This window comes from Ambystoma mexicanum, chromosome 8 (assembly GCF_040938575.1).
Source record: "Ambystoma mexicanum isolate Mex_15411 chromosome 8, UKY_AmexF1_1, whole genome shotgun sequence".
Taxonomy (NCBI): domain Eukaryota; kingdom Metazoa; phylum Chordata; class Amphibia; order Caudata; family Ambystomatidae; genus Ambystoma; species Ambystoma mexicanum.
In genome coordinates, this window is record NC_090929.1 from 174,220,516 (window position 1) to 174,241,047 (window position 20,532).

At 46.6% G+C, this 20,532-nt stretch overlaps 1 protein-coding gene across 1 annotated transcript in view; it reads right to left on the reverse strand.

Annotated features, from left to right (window-relative positions):
• The window catches only part of SNAPC4 (small nuclear RNA activating complex polypeptide 4), a 676,731-nt gene that overhangs the window by 553,961 nt on the left and 102,238 nt on the right, over positions 1 to 20,532 (reverse strand). The window contains exons 5-7 of the mRNA XM_069609574.1: positions 16,515 to 16,640; positions 15,638 to 15,716; positions 15,384 to 15,465 (exon numbers count right to left, since the gene is read on the reverse strand). Coding sequence (XP_069465675.1) covers positions 15,384 to 15,465; positions 15,638 to 15,716; positions 16,515 to 16,640 — 287 coding nt within the window. The remainder of the gene's footprint in view (positions 1 to 15,383; positions 15,466 to 15,637; positions 15,717 to 16,514; positions 16,641 to 20,532) is intronic.

Below are 20,532 nucleotides of genomic sequence, written 5' to 3' on the forward strand. Positions count from 1 at the left end.
TGTTCTACACAAAGCGTTCATTCGTGTTTTGCTATTGAGATGTACGTGGGTATTGGTCCCCAAGTACATTTTGTGTTTTCGATATTATTATACATACTAATGAAAGTTCTATGTTTCAGGGAGTCGATGGAGCGTCAGTGCGTGATGGATGTGCTTATCAGGAAAACATAGTCGTTGCAGCGCAAGAGGAAGTGGAGACATGCACACACGAGTCGGAGCAACAGCGTCCTGATGTTGAAGTTTGAGGCAAGAAAGTTTCAAAGAAAAGAAAGCAAAAGAAGGTTAGTGTCCTGGTCACTATATTATGTTGTTTTTCACTGTTAATAGTTCAATACTGTAAGTTGTGTTTAAACTGAACATCCCTTTTCCAATCTGTCCTCTAGTTGCGAGTGGGTGTACGAACTAGATCTACACAGACAGTGAAGCGAACGAGAGATGTTGCTTGTCAAACCTTTTGGCAGGGACTTGAGACTGGAGATGCATCGTGCCAATGGGAAGAATATGAAGTGATTGACAACGGAGCTATACCACCACCAGCCATTGATAGTGAATGTCCTCCTGGTAGTTCGGATGCAGTCGGAGATCAATTCACAGAATCCACACCCGCAAAAACTAAGACCGCGAGAAAGTTGAAGAAATTGTTTTATTCACCCATCGCCGGAGAAGGAACAGATGTTGCAATGGAAGAGAATGAAGTGGACGACAATGAAACACCATCAATATCACTGAACATAGCGGAAGACGATATCAGAGATTCTACCTTTCATGTGAGTGACATGTCCTCAACGTTACAGGCCGAACCAACTGGGATGCAGAGTGACAGTATAAGGAAAGAGGCCAAATTCATTGTATTCGATAGTTGTTTGATTGATCTTATTATTCGGATGAAATGTGGGCATTCGGTTGGTGGGGAAGTATGTGGGGAGCCATTGATTAATGTGACTCGTGCAATTCGAGGCACTAACCTTAAAATACATGCCACCTGTACAAAACATCATCCGTTCACATGGTCTGCACAACCTATGCTGGGACAACTGCCAGCAGGCAATCTACTTTGTGCAGCGGCTGCACTTTTTAGTGGTTCAAGTTTTAAAAAATTAGAGTCTTTCCTTCAGTTTGTGGGAATCCATTTCATTGCGAAAACTCAGTTCTACAAATACCAAACCGATTATCTATTTCCAGCCATTAGCGAAGCTTGGAGAATGGAAAAAATGTCTATTGATAGTACATTCGCGGGCAAACGGTTCAGGCTAGCCGGTGATGGACAGTGCGACAGCCCAGGATTTTCAGCCAAGTACTGCACCTACCACTTTCAGGACATGGAAAGTAAGAAAATTGTGAGTTCGGTGGTCGTGCAGGTGTCACAAAGTACATCCTCAGTGGCCATGGAGAAAGTTGGCTTTGTAGCATCATTGCAAGAACTACAATCGCGGGGAATGGTGATCGACCTGATAGCCACGGACAGACACGTTTCAATTGCCAAGACAATGAGAGAACAGTACAAAAATATAAATCACCAATTTGACGTTTGGCATCTTGCAAAATCAATCAATAAAAAATTGTCGGCTGCAGGTAAAAAAAAAGAATTGCAAGGTATTTCACAGTGGTCCAAGTCAATCAGCAACCATCTTTGGTGGAGCTCAAAAACATGTGGAGGGTCGTTGGAAATTCTACTGGAAAAATGGCGGTCAGTAATGCCACACTGTACAAACGTTCACCGATGGAACACGAACCAACATTTCCACAATTGTGAACATGGCCATTTGTCCACAGAGGAGGCACGGAAGAAGAAGTGGTTGATTCCTTCATCACCCACTCACAAAGCAATTGAAAAGATTGTATTTGATAAAACTATAACAAAAGCTTTGAGGGGACTCACGGAATTCTGCCACACAGGAGATTTGGAGGTGTTCCACAATATGTGCCTAAAGTACAGGCCAAAACGATTGCATTTTGGCATGGAGGGCATGATAAATCTGACTCTTTTAGCGGTCTTGGCACATAGCCATAATGTTGGCCGTCAACAAAGTAGGACGACCGGAACTTTAGGGACGCTTCGCTACAATAAGGCCTTCACTAAAAGAAGTAAACAATGGGTGATCAAACCAGTGTTTGAGGATATGCAATATGAGTTTATTGATTGTTGACGTCCTAGATAGGCACATAAATGGAGTTGTGAACGAACCTGTGCAGGGGACAACTGCATTGCCACCCAACATTGCCTCTGTTCCATGTCCACCTAAAGAAGAAATCATTGAGAAATACACATCACGGTTTAAATGATTGTAATTTGATTGTCTGTTCTCTCGAGTCTCCTCATGTCACAGGCCCATTGAATATGTGTAGCTATGTATTGTGTAAATAAAAGTGATTGCTCAGTGTACATGCAATGTGTCTCTCCACCCTTGCCCCTCCCTTCACCGTGCAGTAGTGCGAACCACCCGGGTGTCACCTGTGACTTTGCTCTGGAGTCTCCTCATGTTGCAGGCCCATTGAATATGTGTAGCTATGTATTGTGTAAATAAAAGTGATTGCTCAGTGTACATGCAATGTGTCTCTCCACCCTTGTTCATTTGCGCATTAAATTAAACCAAACAGTAATATAAATCATTTTTCAAAAATATAGAATGTCTCCGTATTTATGGTTCTGTGGGGCTGCAAAGCACGCAGACAAAATGCAAAGATGGAGTGTAAATTTCAAGTCCTGTGAGACGGCCTTACACTGAATGTAGCTAACTAGGAATGTGTGCTCGTTCAAAGTGAAGGTCAGCTGCTTTGATTTTTTCTAGGGTGCCAGAATGGTATAAGGTTCTATTGTTATTTGACCTTGACAGGCCGGGACCACGTAAGAAACGATAATGAATATAATTTCAGAAACGAAAGCCATTTCATGTTCGTTCATTAGAAGAAATAACGTCTGCATAGAAGGAGTGGTATTTCGGGGCTGCCCTACGCACAGACACAATGGAAAATGCAAATATAATGTAAGTAACTCTTTAGATGAGTTTATACCGCAATTTAATTACTATACAGTAGCTTTAAAGACGGGTTAAGTTGGACTTGTTCGTTCTATGTGGCTGTAACAATTATGGACAGGAGACTATGCTCGTTTTGCAATAATCTTTATTATTGCCGTATGGATGATCCGGGAAAAGACAATAACTGAGGTGTGGTACATAAACAACAAACTGAAAGTTCTGGCGGTTGCTTCACCGTGGGGTTTTTCCTTCCCCACTCGCCCTTGTGATAAGGCTGTGGTCCTCTAACTCGGGTTATCTGGGTAGGCCCACCACTCGGGGTTGCCTGCTTGCTCCTCGGTGTCCTGTGAAAATAACAGACAGCCTTGTTTAGAAAAGGCGGGCCTTTATATACTTCCCTTGGTTCAAATCCCCACCAATGAGCAGACGTCTTGCCTAGCTCGTTTGTTATTGGTTGGGAAGGATTGGCCCCGCCCCCCTTAAAACCGGGTTTCCCTGCCGTCCGTTTTGCCTGCCCCTGCAGCATGGAGACTGCTCCTGAAGTGCTTCCATCGGCGGCATCCATGCGGCGCCGGGACTTGGGCACATAGGGGTGACCTCTGATGTCGGGATTCTTGCTCCTCCTCGGCCGGGGGCCGCGGTCTGCATCCTGACAAGGTTCCCGCCCCCTTCCCAGTCCGGGTCGGCGACTCCAGTAAGGTGAGTAGCTAACCCCACCGTAGCGTTCGGCGGGGCCAGTTCCGCTCCTGTCAGGACCGCCGAGTTCGACCGATGTGTGCGAATCGGTGGCTTTTCCCAAGGCCGCTTCCGGCACCTCTTCACACATACTCACCCCGGGATCTGGCCGATCGGGCCAGTGGGAGCATCTGGACAGGTAGTCCGCCACCAGCTGAAATCTGCCTGGCCTATGCAGAGTCAGAAAGTCAAAGGGTTGTAGGGAGAGGAACCAGCGAAGAACCCTCTGGTTGGTATCCTTGTGTCGGGCAAGCCATTGGAGAGGGGCATGGTCCGAGAACAACGTGAACCGACGACCAACCAGATAGTACTTGAGGGATTCAATCGCCCATTTTATGGCCAGGCATTCTTTCTCAATCGTGGAGTACGCCGACTCATGTGGTAGCAATTTACGGCTGATGAAGCAAATGGGCCGCAGTTCCGATTCTTGTTCCTGAGACAGGACTGCGCCCAAGCCCTGGTCCGAGGCATCGGTCTGGAGGAAGAACTGCTTCTGAAAGTCGGGACAACATAATACCGGATCAGATGTGATCCTCTCCTTTAGCAGGTCTATGGCCTTTAGGGCGTCTTTGTTATTGGTCAGGTTTGGGTTCCCTTTGAGTCTTAGCGCATCGGTGAGTGGCGCGGCTATGGCAGAGAAATCGGGAATAAACCTCCTATAATAACCAACGAGCCCCAGAAAAGCCCGTATTTGCTTCCTGTTCACAGGTGTTGGGATGCGATGAATGGCCTCAGTTTTGGACATCTGTGGTTTCAGCATTCCACCCCCGACCATGTGGCCGAGGTACTTTGTTTCGTGAGTTCCCATCGTGGTCTTACTGGGATTGATGTGAAGGCCGGCTACGTGTAGGTCGGCTACCACCTTTTCCAAATGGTTCAGATGATCCTCCCAGGTTTTGCTGTATACGATGATATCGTCAAGGTAGGCCGCTGCATATCCCTCATGCGGTCTTAGGATGATGTCCATAAGTTTTTGGAAGGTGGCTGGTGCCCCATGTAGGCCAAAAGGAAGAACCTTAAACTGATACAGTCCCCTTGGTGTGGAAAAGGCGGTTTTTTCTTTATCCTTGGGTCGCAAAGGGATCTGCCAGTATCCCTTTGTTAGGTCTAGCGTACTCAGGTACCGGGCAGCCCCGAGTCCCTCTAACAACTCGTCCATCCGTGGCATTGGGTATGCTTCGTAACTGGACACGCTGTTCAGCTGCCTGTAGTCCATGCAGAAGCGGATTGAGCCATCAGGTTTAGGGACCAGAACGATGGGCGACGACCAAGCGCTGACTGAAGGCTCAATGATGTCTAGTTGCAACATTTCATCCACCTCCGTGTTTATGATTTGTCTCCGGGCTTCGGGTATCCGGTAGGGTCTGAGCCGTACTACTTGTCCGGGCTCTGTTTTTATCTCATGCTCAAGTAAATTGGTTCTCCCTGGTAGGGTGGAAAAGGATTCTCTGTAGGGTAGTAGCCTATGCATCAGCTCCCTTCTCATGTGTGGCGATAGGGCGTTCCCCCACTGGACGCGGTCCAGCGAACCGGGGTCTGGGTTCGCGGTTTCCAATGTTTCTATGTCTCCGATGGTTCCTAGTGCTGATACCCGGGGTTCATTCCACTCCTTCAACAAGTTAATGTGGTATATTTGATCCGGGTTGGTTCGGTCAGGTTGGTGCACCCTATAGGTCACGGGACTGAGAACATCCGTGATCTCGTACGGGCCTTTCCATCTGGCCAGTAATTTGTTGGCGCTGGTAGGTAAGAGAACGAGTACCTTGTCTCCTGGGCTGAACCTTCTCATTCTGCTCCCTTTATTGTAGTTTTTCTCTTGTATGTTCTGGGCATGAGAAAGGTTGGCTTCCGCCAAAGCACGCAGTGCGCTTAAGTGTTCCTTCAGTTCCTCGGTATATTCGGTTAGGGTCGTTTCTTCGGAGGATTCCCATTCTTCCTTAACCAGGTCTAGGATAGTTCGGGGTTGTCTCCCGAACAGGAGTTCGAAGGGGGAAAACCCCGTGGAGGATTGGGGTGTGTCTCGAAGGACCATCAGAACAAGAGGTATCGCCCTATCCCAGTTCTGGGCACCTGGTCCTGTCACCCTTTTCAACATTTTCTTTATCGTTTTGTTATATCTTTCGACTAAGCCGTCGGTTTGGGGATGATACACGGATGTTCTTAGCTGCTTGATGTGTAGGCGTTCACACACTTGTCGCAGTAAAGTCGACATGAAATTCGTCCCTTGGTCAGTGATGATTTCTGAGGGTAAGCCAACTCGGGCAAAGAAGGGTATGAGTTGATCACATAGTTGTCTGGCTGACGTCCCTTTAAGGGGAAATGCTTCAGGATAACGTGTAGCGTAGTCGACTATGACCAGCATGTATTTATACCCTCGACTGGCTGGTTCTAATGGACCGACAATGTCCATGCCGATCCTCTGGAATGGTACTGTTATAAGGGGCATTTTTTGTAGAGGAGCTTTGGCTGGTTTTACTCCGCTCGTTAGCTGACAGGTAGGGCATCTTTTGCAGAACTGAGCCACCTCGCCATAAATTCCCGGCCAATAAAACCGTTTGAGTATATTTTGCTGTGTTTTCAGCGAAGCCATGTGGCCTCCACAAGGATGGTTGTGGGCTAATTGCAGCACTATGGGGCGTTGTTTCTTGGGTAAAACCAACTGTTCCTTAACAGTCCCATCATCTGTCTTGTATCTTCGGTACAGTAGACCCTGATGAAGCACAAATCCTGGTCCCCTGGAAAGATCCGGATCCCCTTCCTGTGTAGCCCTCTCCCGGGCTACCTTGAGGGTGTTGTCCGTTAGGGTTTCTGTCCTGATGCTATCTTCATTATCCTCTAGTCTCCAGTCGATTGCTCTAGTCGTATAACAAGCCTGACACCAGTCCATACGGTTTCGTCTCTTTTTATTGAGGGTTCTTGGACTAGGCATGCCCCTTCCCGGTTCTGACTCGGGACATACTTCCCTTCTCCCCTCCATCATCAGTGCCTGGTCAAAGTTAGGTAAATCAGTCCCTATGACTACCGGGGCAGGCAGAGAAGGTAGGACGGCAGCCCTCACGGGTGACAACTCCCCATTAATTTCGATAGCCACATTTTTCATCGGATAAAGTTTTATATCTCCATGAATACATTTAATAGGTACGGACACGTTAAGTAAGTTGGGTTTGCTACTTACATTAGGTGATATGGCGGTTTGCCGGCTGCCGCTGTCAAGTAGACCGCGTGTGGGTCTGCCGTCCACTCGTATGTCCACGATGTAAGGACCGGCTATGCTCTCTTCTTGTAGCGCGTGCAGGTACCCGATATCCATTGGTTCAGCGGATCTTTTCCTGGGACAGAACCGGGCTATGTGGCCCCATTCGTTGCACTCAAAGCACTGCGGTTGCCGATATCCCGGACTGGTCCCAGCGGACTTGTCTTCAATTCCCGACCTCTTCTCGTCTGGCCTCCGAACCGCCTCCTCGGGTTGTCTCCATCTCAACTGTTGTGGTCTGACCCCTTTGGTCAGCGGGGCATCAGTCGTTGGTACTGCTATGCGGGCTGTTATCCCTGTGGGGGGAAACCTGTGGTACCCAGCTTTTTGATATGCAGAGGCAATGTCCACCGCTTCAGTTAGGGAGGGTCTGTGATGTTGCCTCACCCACCTCTGCATTTGTCCTGGTAGGGCTTCTATGACCTGCTCAAGGATAATCTTTTCAAGTATCGGTTGAGTTACGACCGTCGGAGTTGACAGCCATTTTTCCACCAGGTCTTTTATTCGATAATACAGCTGCCGTGGATTTTCCCCAGGTCGTAACTTGGTGTCCCTTAGTTGGATTCGATAGGCCTCTTCATCAAGGCCAAGACGATCCAGTACAGCCGCCTTTATTTCACCATAGGGAGTATTCCCGGTGGGGTTTGCCGCCTGGTAGGCTCCTTGCATGACACCTGACAACAAGGGGGCGACATATTGTCCCCATCGTTCGGGGGGCCACTGTGCGTTCCTGGCTATTCTTTCGAAGCTTGTAAAGAAGAAGGCAGGGTCCTCGCCGTCTTTGTACTTCTGTAGTAATGCGGATGGGACCATTGGTTGTGTCCTAGAGCTAGCCACCAGCTCGGTTAGCTTCGATATAGTGTCATGATGTTTGTCCTGTGCAGTAGTTTGCACCGTGCTTTGTACCTGCAATGCCTGCTGGAAGGCTTGGCGGTCGGCAGCTGCTTGTTGGTTTTGTATCTGAACCAACTGCTGCAGTTGCTGCTGTCCTTCCGACAGCGTTTTTATCAATGCCTCCATCGCGCCGTCGATATCCCACCTTCGTCGCCAGTGTAACAATTATGGACAGGAGACTATGCTCGTTTTGCAATAATCTTTATTGTTGCCGTATGGATGATCCGGGAAAAGACAATAACTGAGGTGTGGTACATAAACAACAAACTGAAAGTTCTGGCGGTTGCTTCACCGTGGGGTTTTTCCTTCCCCACTCGCCCTTGTGATAAGGCTGTGGTCCTCTAACTCGGGTTATCTGGGTAGGCCCACCACTCGGGGTTGCCTGCTTGCTCCTCGGTGTCCTGTGAAAATAACAGACAGCCTTGTTTAGAAAAGGCGGGCCTTTATATACTTCCCTTGGTTCAAATCCCCACCAATGAGCAGACGTCTTGCCTAGCTCGTTTGTTATTGGTTGGGAAGGATTGGCCCCGCCCCCCTTAAAACCGGGTTTCCCTGCCGTCCGTTTTGCCTGCCCCTGCAGCATGGAGACTGCTCCTGAAGTGCTTCCATCGGCGGCATCCATGCGGCGCCGGGACTTGGGCACATAGGGGTGACCTCTGATGTCGGGATTCTTGCTCCTCCTCGGCCGGGGGCCGCGGTCTGCATCCTGACAAGGTTCCCGCCCCCTTCCCAGTCCGGGTCGGCGACTCCAGTAAGGTGAGTAGCTAACCCCACCGTAGCGTTCGGCGGGGCCAGTTCCGCTCCTGTCAGGACCGCCGAGTTCGACCGATGTGTGCGAATCGGTGGCTTTTCCCAAGGCCGCTTCCGGCACCTCTTCACAGTGGCATATTGTTTTGTACCGCGCACTATCTTGGGGAGAACCGTCTCCTTTTACGGAAGCACCTCAAAACCTTCCTCTTTGCTTCTGCTTTCTCTCTCCCTCTCCCCTGCTACAACTGTTCCACTGTCTGCGATCTCGGTCCTGGGCCCTTCCACTCTCCACCTGCACTCCCTGTCAACCCCTGCACTGGGGGACTGTCTCAGTATCCTACAGCCCCCCCTTGACGTTTAAAACCCAGTTGCACTGTCCTAGCTATGAAATAATTTACCGACCGAATATATAAAATGAATAATTTTAATAAAGATCTGATGGTGAGACTAATTTCATTTTTTATGTTTTTCAAACAGGTACTTCACCCATTATTGTCTGTGTCACGAGTACCAGACACCGGCGGATGGCTTTTATAACCGCCAGTTGCTTCTCCGCGTGAACAACGTTACCACCCTGACCATTTTATGGGACGATCGCCAAGTACAAGTATGCCCTTACGCGGTACTAACGGCTAGATGCAACATACAGACCGTTGTGGTGGCCTAGTGCCTCGTTGTTGGAACAGCCATGCGATTATCAGTGCGACCGAAGAGCTTATTTTATCGTAAACCAACACCCTGTGTACTGCACACGAACATCGCTTGCCTCAAGACAAACTATTTTGGATCGAGAGCAAAAAAAAATGAAAATCGCTGAATATTCTCTAAACATTTGATGTCCAATAAATGTACTTTGCCAAATGTACAATCTTGCAGTTTGCTTTTAAACCACAGTTTCATATTCCGAATTGTGGCGCTGTATTGTGAGATGATCTAAGACCCTGTGTACAGCAAAGGAACATCGCGTGCCTCAAAACGAACTTTTTGGAACGTGAGCAAATAAAAATGAAAATCGCTGAATATTCTCTAAACATTTGATGTCAAATAAATGTACTTTACCAAATTTACAATCTTGCGGTTTGATTTAAAAGTACAGTTTCATATTGCGAATTGTGGCGCGCTGTGTTGTGAGCTGATCTGTGTTGGTTTCCGGGTTCTGTGTGGAGTCGCGTAGAAGACGCCTGGGCGCGTTTGCCTACGCAGCACAGTCACGTCACGGATAGAGGCGGGGAATATGAATGTTTTGATAAAGTCTGTTTCAGGGGCGGGGGATTTGATTTAGTGCCGCAAAAGCAGGTAAGCCAGGGCGATGGGGGGAAATGATAGGATTATCAGAAAATGGCGGCTGATTTCGAGTGCGTTATTGGACGAAAAGTCGGGTAAGGTCCATAGGAAAGTTTTCTACGATCTACCGAGTTATGCTTAAAAACACATGGCCGAACCGTAGGGACAATAAAAAAAAAGTCCCGGAACTATCCTTTAACTGAGAATTTGGCAAAAGGTTTTATTCGTCATTCTCAGTCTCCTGCAGCGTCACCTTTATTTTTTGTGCCTAAACCAGATGGAACCCTCCGAACGTGCATAGATTATCGAGCAGTTAATAGGGTCACAGTTAAGAACCGGTATCCTCTTCCTCTCATCTCAGAAATGCTTAATCAAATTCAGGGAGCCACCATTTTTACTAAATTAGATTTGAGGGGAGCTTACCATCTAGTGCGTGTGCAAGAAGGAGATGAATGGAAAACAGCGTTTAAGACCAGGTTTGGACTATATGAATATCAGGTGATGCCATTCGGACTATGCAACGCTCTAGCGGCTTTCCAATATTTCATTGACAACGTTTTTAGAGAATTCTTGGATATTTTTGTAGTTGTCTATATAGACGACATTTTGATTTTTTCTTCTGATTTGGATCAACATCAGAGACATGTTCGTCTGGTTTTGCAAAAACTACGTGAAAATCATTTGTTTGCCAAGTTGGAAAAAAGCCAATTTCATGCAGATTCAGTGGAATTCTTGGGTTTTATAGTTTCGCCAAAAGGTTTGGAAATGAATCCTAAGAAGATATAAGCAGTTCAGGAGTGGCCGGCCCCTACAAAGGTTAAAGATATACAGAGATTCTTAGGCTTTGCACATTTCTATAGAAGATTTATAGAAGGATTTTCACGATTAGTTGCTCCTATAACCAGACTGCTAAAAAAGGGAGTAAAATGTGAATGGGACCTTGAAGCTGAAAAAGCCTTTCAAGAATTAAAGAAGAAATTTACAACCAGTCCAATTTTGATACATCCAGATGTTTCTAAACCTTTCTTTGTGGAAGCGGACGCTTCCAATCTAGCAATGGTGGCGGTGCGTTTCACAGAGACATGAAAAAACTGGTCAGTTACACCCAGTAGCTTTTTTTTCTAGAAAGTTTTCTACGGCAGAAATGAATTATACGATTTCAGATAGAGAACTGTTAGCTATCAAGTCCGCTTTTGAAGAATGGAGACATTTTCTTAAAGGGGCCAGGCACACGGTTACGGTACTTATGGATCATAGAAATGTATTGTTTTTGAAGTCTGCTAAAACTTTGTCACCATGACAACTTCGTTGGTCCTTATTTTTTGCAGACTATGATTTTGTAGTGACTTTTAAACCCGGAAGTTTAAACCGAAAAGCAGACGCCCTATCCCGTCAATTTCCTGGAAGTGGGTGAAAGAGGTTCAAGAACCAGATCCGCTTATTGCTCCTGAACGCTTTCTGTTAGCTGGAATTTTTAAAGGTATGGATGTGTTGAATGAAGTTTGTCAATCTATGTCATTACAGAAGATGGATGAGTGGGTGAAATTGGATCAAGCTAGGAGTTTAAAGGAGGGTCTTCCTTTTTTTGATAATAGGCTTTATTTGCCCACAGTTGAGAAAAGATCTTGAAGAATTGCCATGAATCGATGTTGTCTGGACATCCAGGATTCAGGACTGGAATTAGCTCGTAAAGAATTTTGGTGGGAGAAGGTTTGTCAAGATACTTTGAACTTTGTCAAGACGTGTGCATTCTGTGCGCAGGCAAAAAGTCAAGTTGGGAAGCCGCATGGTTTATTAGAGCCGTTACCTGTTCCTCCTCGACCGTGGCACACGATTTCTATGGATTTCATCAGTGAGCTTCCCCTGGATGAAGGTTGTACAACTATTTTAGTTGTGGTGGATCTTCTTACTAAAGAAGCGCATTTCTTGCCGATGGAGGGAGAGGTTACTGCTGAAAAACTGGCTCATAAATTCTTGCAAGGAGTGGTTAGGTTGCATGGTCTTCCTTGTAAAGTTATCTCAGACAGGGGGTCTCAAATTATCTCAAAATTTTGGAGGGCCTTCTGTAAAAAATTTGGGGTGGAGGTTAGTTTAACTTCAGGGTATCATCCAGAGGCTAATGGACAAGTTGAGAGAGTCAACCAGGAGTTAGAGAAATTTTGAAGATGTTATCTACAAGCTAGTGAGGAATGGGTTGATTTGGTGTGGTTGGCTGGGTTTTCCTACAACAATTGTGATAAGGATGCTACTTCAATGTCACCTTTTTATTTGGGACGTGGTTTTCATCCTCGTTTTCTGAGTTTTGAGGTTTTGGAAGATTCAGGGAATCCTGGAGTGGAAGAACGTTTGTTGCTGATGAAGAATAATTTGGATAAAGCAAAAAGGGTACTCGGAAAGGGCAAATTTAGATATAAAAGGTGTGCGGATGTGAGAAGGAAAGCTGGTCCTAAGTATGAGGTAGGGAACTTAGTGTGGCTTTCTACCAGACATTTAAGAATTAAGGGGAAGAATAAATGTAGTCCTCAATTTCTAGGTCCATTTGAGGTTGAAAAAAATCATAAATCCAGTGGCAGTACGATTAAAGTTACCCAAGTAGTTGAAAGTACACCCCACTTTCCATGTTAGTCTTTTGAAACCAGTTAGTCCAGGCACCAGGTTTAGAACTCATCCCCCTCCTGTGATTATGGAGGATTCTTCAGAGGAGTTTGTAGTTAATAACATTTTGGATTCCAGGAAAGTGAGGGGAAGGTTGAAATATTTGATTGACTGGGAAGGATATGGACCTGAGGAACGTACCTAGGAAGATTCCTCTGATGTACATGCTCCTAGGTTAGTTGCTAAGTTTCATGCTAAAAATCCACATAGGATTGGCCCAGGGACTGGGCATTAGAAGGGGGGTACTGTCAGGTTTCCTTAAATTACTGTCATCAGGTTTCCTTTAATTAGTGTTAGGTTCCCTTTAATTATTTCCCTTTATTTCTGTGTGGGTTTGGCCTTGACCTTTCTATACAGATTCCTGGCTCTGGCCCAAGGCAAGATGGAGTTTAACAATAGAAGCCTTGATTGGCGAGAGAGAACGGCAGAACAACAATGAACGTTCTAAACTGTCACTCTCTGCCTTTCATCGTCGTAACCCCAGCTGAGAGGACGTGTTTGTAGCTGCTCCTGCTGAAGTCTTGGGCTAGTGGATTTGAACTTTCAAATCCTGGCAGTCGAGCGGCTACTTATGCAGGGTGGGTTGTTCAGGACAAGAATTCAGGTTCACAGGAGAGTTTCTGGAAGTTCTTTTGGAGAAGAAAAACTTCTTAAGCTAAGTGACTTTATTTGGATATGTAAATCTTTGCTCAGATTCATTAGAAACTTTAGGAGATTGTAAATGAAAATTCAAAAGAAGAACTGATATTACTCTGTTTATAGTTCAACGTTTAATTTTTAAACGCGCGCGACCAACGTTAGACTGTTACGTGTGTTCATTGCGCGAGTGATCGTAGCATGAGTGCGCGAGCGCAAGAAAAGACTGCTACGTGATAATTACAGCGCGTGAATTCATTGCGTGTGTACGCGTGCGCGAGAAAAGACTGCTACGTGATTTCTATAGCGTGTGTGTTCCAGCGCGAGTGTTCATAGCGCGCGTGTTCATTGCGCGTGTAATCATAGCGCGAGTACGCAAGCGCGAGAAAAGACTTCCACGTTTAATCAGCACTAGTGTTAATAGCGCGTGTGTTTTTTGCGCGTGTAATCATAGCGCGTGTAAGCGAGTGCGAGAAAAGACAGCTACGTGATTTCTATAGCGCGTGTGTACATTGCGCGGGTGTTTATAGCACATGTACGCGAGAGTAAGAAAAGACTGCTACGTGATTTCTTCAGCGCGTGTTTTTTCTCCGGCGCGTGTTTTCTTCAACGCGTGTTTTGCGCAGGTACATTTTTGCAAGTTTGCAAGTTCTTCAAGAGACTATGAACTTTATTTATTAAGAAGGAAGAACAGTATTCATCTAAGTCTTCCTAACTGGAACATTTAACAGTTTAAAAGGCAAGAGTCAAGGTTCTTAAGAGTTCAATACTCAAAGGAGTTGCTGTTATTTTCAAGACTTTCAAAGCAAAAGAAAGGTAGAAAACTTTTATCAGCTATTACTCCAATCTTCTCTAAGATCCTAAAAGAGAAGAACCAGGTATGATTATTTACATTTTAGTTAAGGATATAAAGTTTTCATAATTTAAAGGTAGTAAAGTAATTTGAGGATTCTGTATGTTCTTATGTATTCACTGCAGGTTCCGCATCAGCTAGTCAGAACGTCGCCAGCCTGGTATTTCTTATGTTATCCACTTCCCCCTTTCCCTTTGGGGTGTAGTTAACAGACCCGGGAATTATCGGGTTCTGAGGATCACATTTCAGGAGGATTGTCGGGGGTCCAGCAGCTTCCGCGGACACAGGATAACTCTCAGCCTGACAAAAACATGGGGAAGAGAGACCCCGGCCATAACATCCTGACTTATCATTTTGTGAACACTTCTTTCTTTTCTTGTGAACATCATCCCACACTATTGTGTAGCATAGCAGTAAGGATTGGCAATAGTTTTTTTTTTAAAATAGGCCATTTTTTTTACTAGACTCCACTTGGACGGTATTATTATTATTATTATTTGATGGCCGTAGCTTGCTCCCATCTTAGATTTAGGTTTGATTAGGCATTTATCTCACCCATTTTTACAGTTTAATAAACACCCTTGAACTGTGATCACTTGTGTCTGTCTTACTTTGATACCATGCCTTCCTTACAACGGTCAGACCCAAGTTTATTGCAAGGATACCAGCTTGAGGGCAGATGTTCTACCATACTCGAGCTCTGCCATAGAATACATGCCTTCTTGGCCAAGGTTGCAGAAAAGTCAGCCCAGGCCTGTGCAGACTGGTAGAGCCAAAATCCAAGTGGATCCTGCTCGAGATTGGGAGGTGGGATTTGGAAATATGTATTGCTTCATACATTAGAAACCTTTTATAGCAATGGCTTTTCAAAATTGCAAAGGAGATATCTTAGCATTTTGGGGCAGGAAATATCCCTACATTGAGTAGATGCAGGTGACAAAAATGTGATACGGTATGGGCAAAGTGCGAAGACAAAAACTAACTGTGTGATAGATAGACCTGCTGCAAGTAATCGAGGCTTAAAAGAGGGGCAACATATTTAAGAATCTCAATTCACCATAATGAATGTATATACTTGATTTAAAGATACGTCGGACTGAGGTACAACAATGGGCATTCCATGTAGATTATTAACTGTTGCTCTTGATGTGATTTGCTAGGTCTGCATAGCTGGAAGGAGAATGTTGTGGTTTTAGGCCTTGTATTGTTATTAATGAATTGTTCTGCTTTCTTGAAATTCCCCAAATATATATATATATGCATTATATATTTAAAGGAATGCACAGCGTACATTGTGGATCATTGAAGATAATGCATAAGAGCAAACATGTCATTCCTGACTTACTTGAACAATTTGGGCTGCAGTAATCGCTGTAAGCTGTCGCTCAGAACAGAATCTTTCAGCATGTCCTTCTCCCTGGTTTTCCCTGCAATACACAGATGGGGAGAGGGTCATAGAACATAATAGGAAACAAAAATTCAAAGATTGGGCCAACTATTCAATAGTGTAACAACCACAGAGAAGGCTCTTACCAGGGATTCCGACAAAAACAATGGACGCACGTGGTCTAACAACAGAACAGAACACTTGACACTTACACTTTGCGATGTGGAGCTCTTGGAAGGACTTGATGCATTGGGCGGCCTTCTCTCTGGTATCATGATTGGCAGGAGGGCCCTGATGAGATATTAAAGACACCATGTATCTGTGTTTCTGAACTGAATGATTCCTCCACCCACCAGCTTTGTTACAATACATGACAAGAACCCAAACTATTCTGCACCGCATAGTGACCCACACTTCATCAATGCACCATACACTACAGATACATGCCAACACTACAAGGACCGTTCTTCCAGCGGCCAATTTAGCACCACCTTCTTTCAACAACAAGCCTTTACCATCTTTAAAACCTTCAACCACGCCTTCTACCCTATCCACTAGCAATCATCACGCAGCACCATCCCATTGGTAGCCTAAAATAATCGAATTTGTTGAGAGGGGCATGGGTTCACTGAGGAAAAACATGTTACATTTCATGGACTTATTATGGTCAACCATTAACCACCATGGAGAACCCACGGTAAACTGCAGATTGTCGATACGAAGAGGGGCAGGATGCTGAGAAGAAGCTCAGATCACCAAAGGATAACACAAACGTGCATGAGCTGGGTTTGAAAGAATATTCTTCTTTTCCCCTATATGTCCTTAAGAGTGCAACAGAGGAAGATGATAAAAATAAGCAATCATTTAGTTTCAAGAAGGGCTGTCGCCATTTCCCAGAAAGATTAGCAGTGTAACCACTTTCACCCGAGTGGACTTTGCAACATTAGTAATGATAAAGAACGTGAAACATGATGGGCTGCAATAGACATGTCAAGAGGGCAAGATGGGAATAAGAAATCATATTTTTAATTACCAACACAAAATTGACCCATAAAGACTTACTGTGCAACCTTGCTCAGGAATACTCACACATCCTGTAGCTTTATCCTTAAAATATGGCTTCATGTAACGGCCAATAAAGATGTGCGCTTTCAGAGAGTCCTCCCGTTTGCTCTTAGAGACTCTTGGGCCAGCAAGCTGCCAAAGGATGTCTTCCTACAACAAAAATGCCATTCTTTACCCTTTTCATGTGCAAAATAACCAGGAAGATTTAAGTCAGGATAAAGAGACATTGGCACAACAAAGGCAGCCTAGACTTTGCCTCAATCAGTCCCCATTTGACACTGCATGCAGAATCTCATTTTCATGTACTCAAATTCATTATACAGTACATTATTTAATAAAGTCGCAAGTTCTTAACTCCAGTAGTAATCAGGCTAATTGTATCTGCAGACAGCTACTAGTGTACTCAAAATACTAGTCTAAAGAATGTACAGGGGCTGGATCTCCATGAATGCAACCAGCACATTATACCAAACGTTGTGGATAACTTGCCCACTTCTGCAGACATTTGGAGGTATGTTGAGGCTCTAATTGACCAGCCACATCCAGGTGATTGTACTGATGACCATTTGATTCTATAGGTTTATGGAACTATAAAGATCACGTCTGTAGTGTGCCTGGCCTGCATGCTGTTGTGGCTGACCTTAGTGAAGCCCTCCTGCACACCTCTATGGAAGTATAGCATCACGTGAAGCAAAGACCTCTGGGACCCAGCCTGCTACCGTACTTCACAGCAGGGGCCTAGTGTGTTAAATCAGTCACAAGGCTGCAGTAGCCTTAGAATGATCATACAAGGTCTGGAGATCTTTGTCTGCTGCCTTTTATAGGTAATCAACACCATCTATAAACATGTATTTGTCATCAAAGAAATCCATCAACTATTTTAAGTCGATAAATCAACATGATATTCCACTTGCAGAAATAGTCACGTCATTGAAATGCTTTATGATTTTCTACCTACCTATCCTGTCTATAAGATAGGTCCAGCTTTATGCTTTGAATAAATCCTTCAATGAGTACAAACTCAATGGTACAAGACCAACATGGTATTGGCCTCGTTGGCGGTCTGGAAATAAGGGTGCCGGTCGCAATATACCAGCACCCTTTCCAGACTGCCAGACTGGGAATGCCTGCAGGGGCCGGATCTCCCGGCAGGTCTCACCTGTCGGGAGTACCGGCCCCTGCACGCATGGTCTCAAAGAACCCCTGGCATCATAAGCAACGGTGCTGATGCTTCCATGTCCCCATTCCCACGGGAATGGGGACTTACCGTTCTGCCGCCTGACATCTCAGTCTGGCGCCGGTCGAAATATCTCAGTGGCACTGGAATGTCAGGCGGCAGGAATGGTGTTGGAGGTCGGAGGCAACCCGCTGGCTGCACCGGTGGATTACCGCCGACCTCATAATGAGGCCTATGGAAAATCACTCAAAAGTGGTACTAACCACTAGGAGGCGCGGAGCATGTCGAACGTGTAAGGCCCGCGCTCCGCCAGCACCGCAGCACCTAGTGCCATTTTGCAGTCCCCGGCCGGAAGTACTGTGTGCCGCGCAAAGAGGACCTGCACCCCGCGCAGTTGGCCCCAACGAGAGAGTGTGCCCAGGGACCTACCACAGCGCAGACCTGGACAGCGGCCCTGGGGAGGACTGTCGGGAGGACGCCCGGTGCGGATCCCGGTGCGTGCCTGGGACCCCGGAGGAAGTTAGCCCCGCTGCTCCACCGGTCCCCCAGAGGACCCTAGAGAGGCCCGAAGCGTCGGGGTTCCACCCCTCCCTCCCCCCGCATCTGCAGAGCACGTCCGAAGGGCGCCGTCCCAGCACAATCAGCCTTGGGCGGGGTGCCGCACGGGCCCGTGGGCCGAGAGGATCAACACCCGGGCCCCCACCGTTTACCAGCACACCGGAGCGGGGGAACGGAGGGGAGCGCCCTGCAGGATTGCACAAGCTGCCACTTCGAATGATGACATGGGCCTTCCGACCCATCCCCAGAGCGTGGAAGCCCCACCGGAGACCTGCACTCTGCAGCACCCACGGAGGAGGAGCCCGAGCCCTGAGCGCCAGCCCCGCGGGCACTACTGATGCACACCAGGCCGCGGTGGTCACCTGGCAGGATGCAACCCGGAAACAGCGACTAAGAGGTGGTGAGGAGGATGTGTGGGAGGAAGGGGAAGCTGAATGGTGAGGACACAGTGGTGAGGGTCCACCCCCCCTCCTCCCCATCAACCCTTCCAGGACTGTATCCTGGCGACCAGTTCAGCCAGAAAGAGGGACAGGGAGGCCACGCCTCGTGAGAAATGCTGCGCCTCCACCAGACCTTGTAACAGAGGCCTAACTTGAAAAGCAGGCCCAGCCCCAAGCATTGTAACCCCCACAGGTCCTCGGGCTAACACCAAGCCTTTAAATCCGGAGGTCCCAACCAACTACAGGCCCATCACGACGGCCCCTTTTTTGCTAAAACACCTGGATAGAGCAGCGTATCTTTAGAGACAGAACTACCTGGAAACTAATAATCTAATAGGCACGAGACAATCCGGCTTCAGACCCAAGCACGGTACGGAGACAGCCGTCCTTTATCTTAAACCCAAATCGAGGACCTTAAAGATAAAGGTAAACTAGCCCTGCTATTACTATTAGACTTATCTGCTGCCTTCGATTTGGTCAACCACCAAATCCTCTGTCACCACCTGAAAACGGCAGCCCACTTCTCTGGCAAGGCCACTAACTGGATTCAATCCTTCCTGGATAACAGACAGATGAGGGTATTCTCCCCAACCTCCTCTGCTGACCCGGCGCCAGTCCTTCGTGGGGTCCCTCAAGGATCGTGCGTATCCCCCACCCTCTACAATGTTTTCACTAAACCCCTGTTCGATGTGTTGGACTATCTGGATGTCACCTACACTAATTATGCTGATGACACCCAGATACTCATCCCCATCACGGGCGATTACACGGTAGACTCGAAATCTCTAAATGACATATACCTTGTCATTCAAACATGGATGGCCCAACATGAGCTCTGTCTCAATGACGATAAGACAGAGCTCCTCATCCTAGGCTCTCAGCAAAGACTTAACAAGCTGAACCCCATGTTCAGCTCCTTTAATATCGACGGAAACTCCATAAAAGTCTCTAAAGATACAAAAACTCTCGGAATCTGCCTTGACGCCAAACTTTCCCTCCATAGACAAACGAATGCAGTTGCTGCCGCCGCTGCTTACACCTGCAAGCTGATCACAGCATGCCGCCCTTTTCTTTCCACTCAGAACTGTACTATCCTTGCTAGGACCCTGGTCATGCAAACTGGACTATTGCAATGCACTGTACCAAGGTACTAACCAAAGCAACCTTGACAAACTCCAGGTCATACAAAACAACGCCATCAGGGCAGCCCTCAATATCCCTAGATCAGCCCACATCTCGGAAACCAGGAAGAACCTTCATTGGTTGTCAGTCACCCAAAGGATCTCACTAAAATCGCTTGCCCTGACCTACAAATGCTTGAACAACCTGGCCCCCATCTATCTTTCCTCGCGCTTCACACAGTATACCCCATCTCGATCGCTAAGATCTTCCCTCAACCAGAGCCTACTGATCCCCAGATACAAGCTCCAAACTGCCGGCGGGTCCAGCTTCCCAGTTCTGGCAGCCAAACTGTGGAATTCCGTCCCCCTTACTATCAGAAACCTTCCCTCCCTGAATCTTTTCAAACACAAAGCCAAACTCTGGTTAGTCACATCAGATGACCAAGCTGCATTCTGAAAACTTGATGACCCATGTATTTCTGTATAATTACCAATGTGTCTGATTACTATGTCATTCTAAATGTTATCTGAAATGCCGTAATATTATGTAACCACTGCTTCTAAGATATGCGCCCGGTAGCCTCCGGGCCTGGTTTGCGCTATATAAATAAATAAAATACAAATACAAATACAAACCAGGAACACGGTCCCCCGCAAACGAAGTAGGGCCGTGGCGGCTGAGTTGTACATTGGGGCTCGCACAGGGGAATCCGGATAGCGGCACCACCCCCAGGGGCACCAAAACA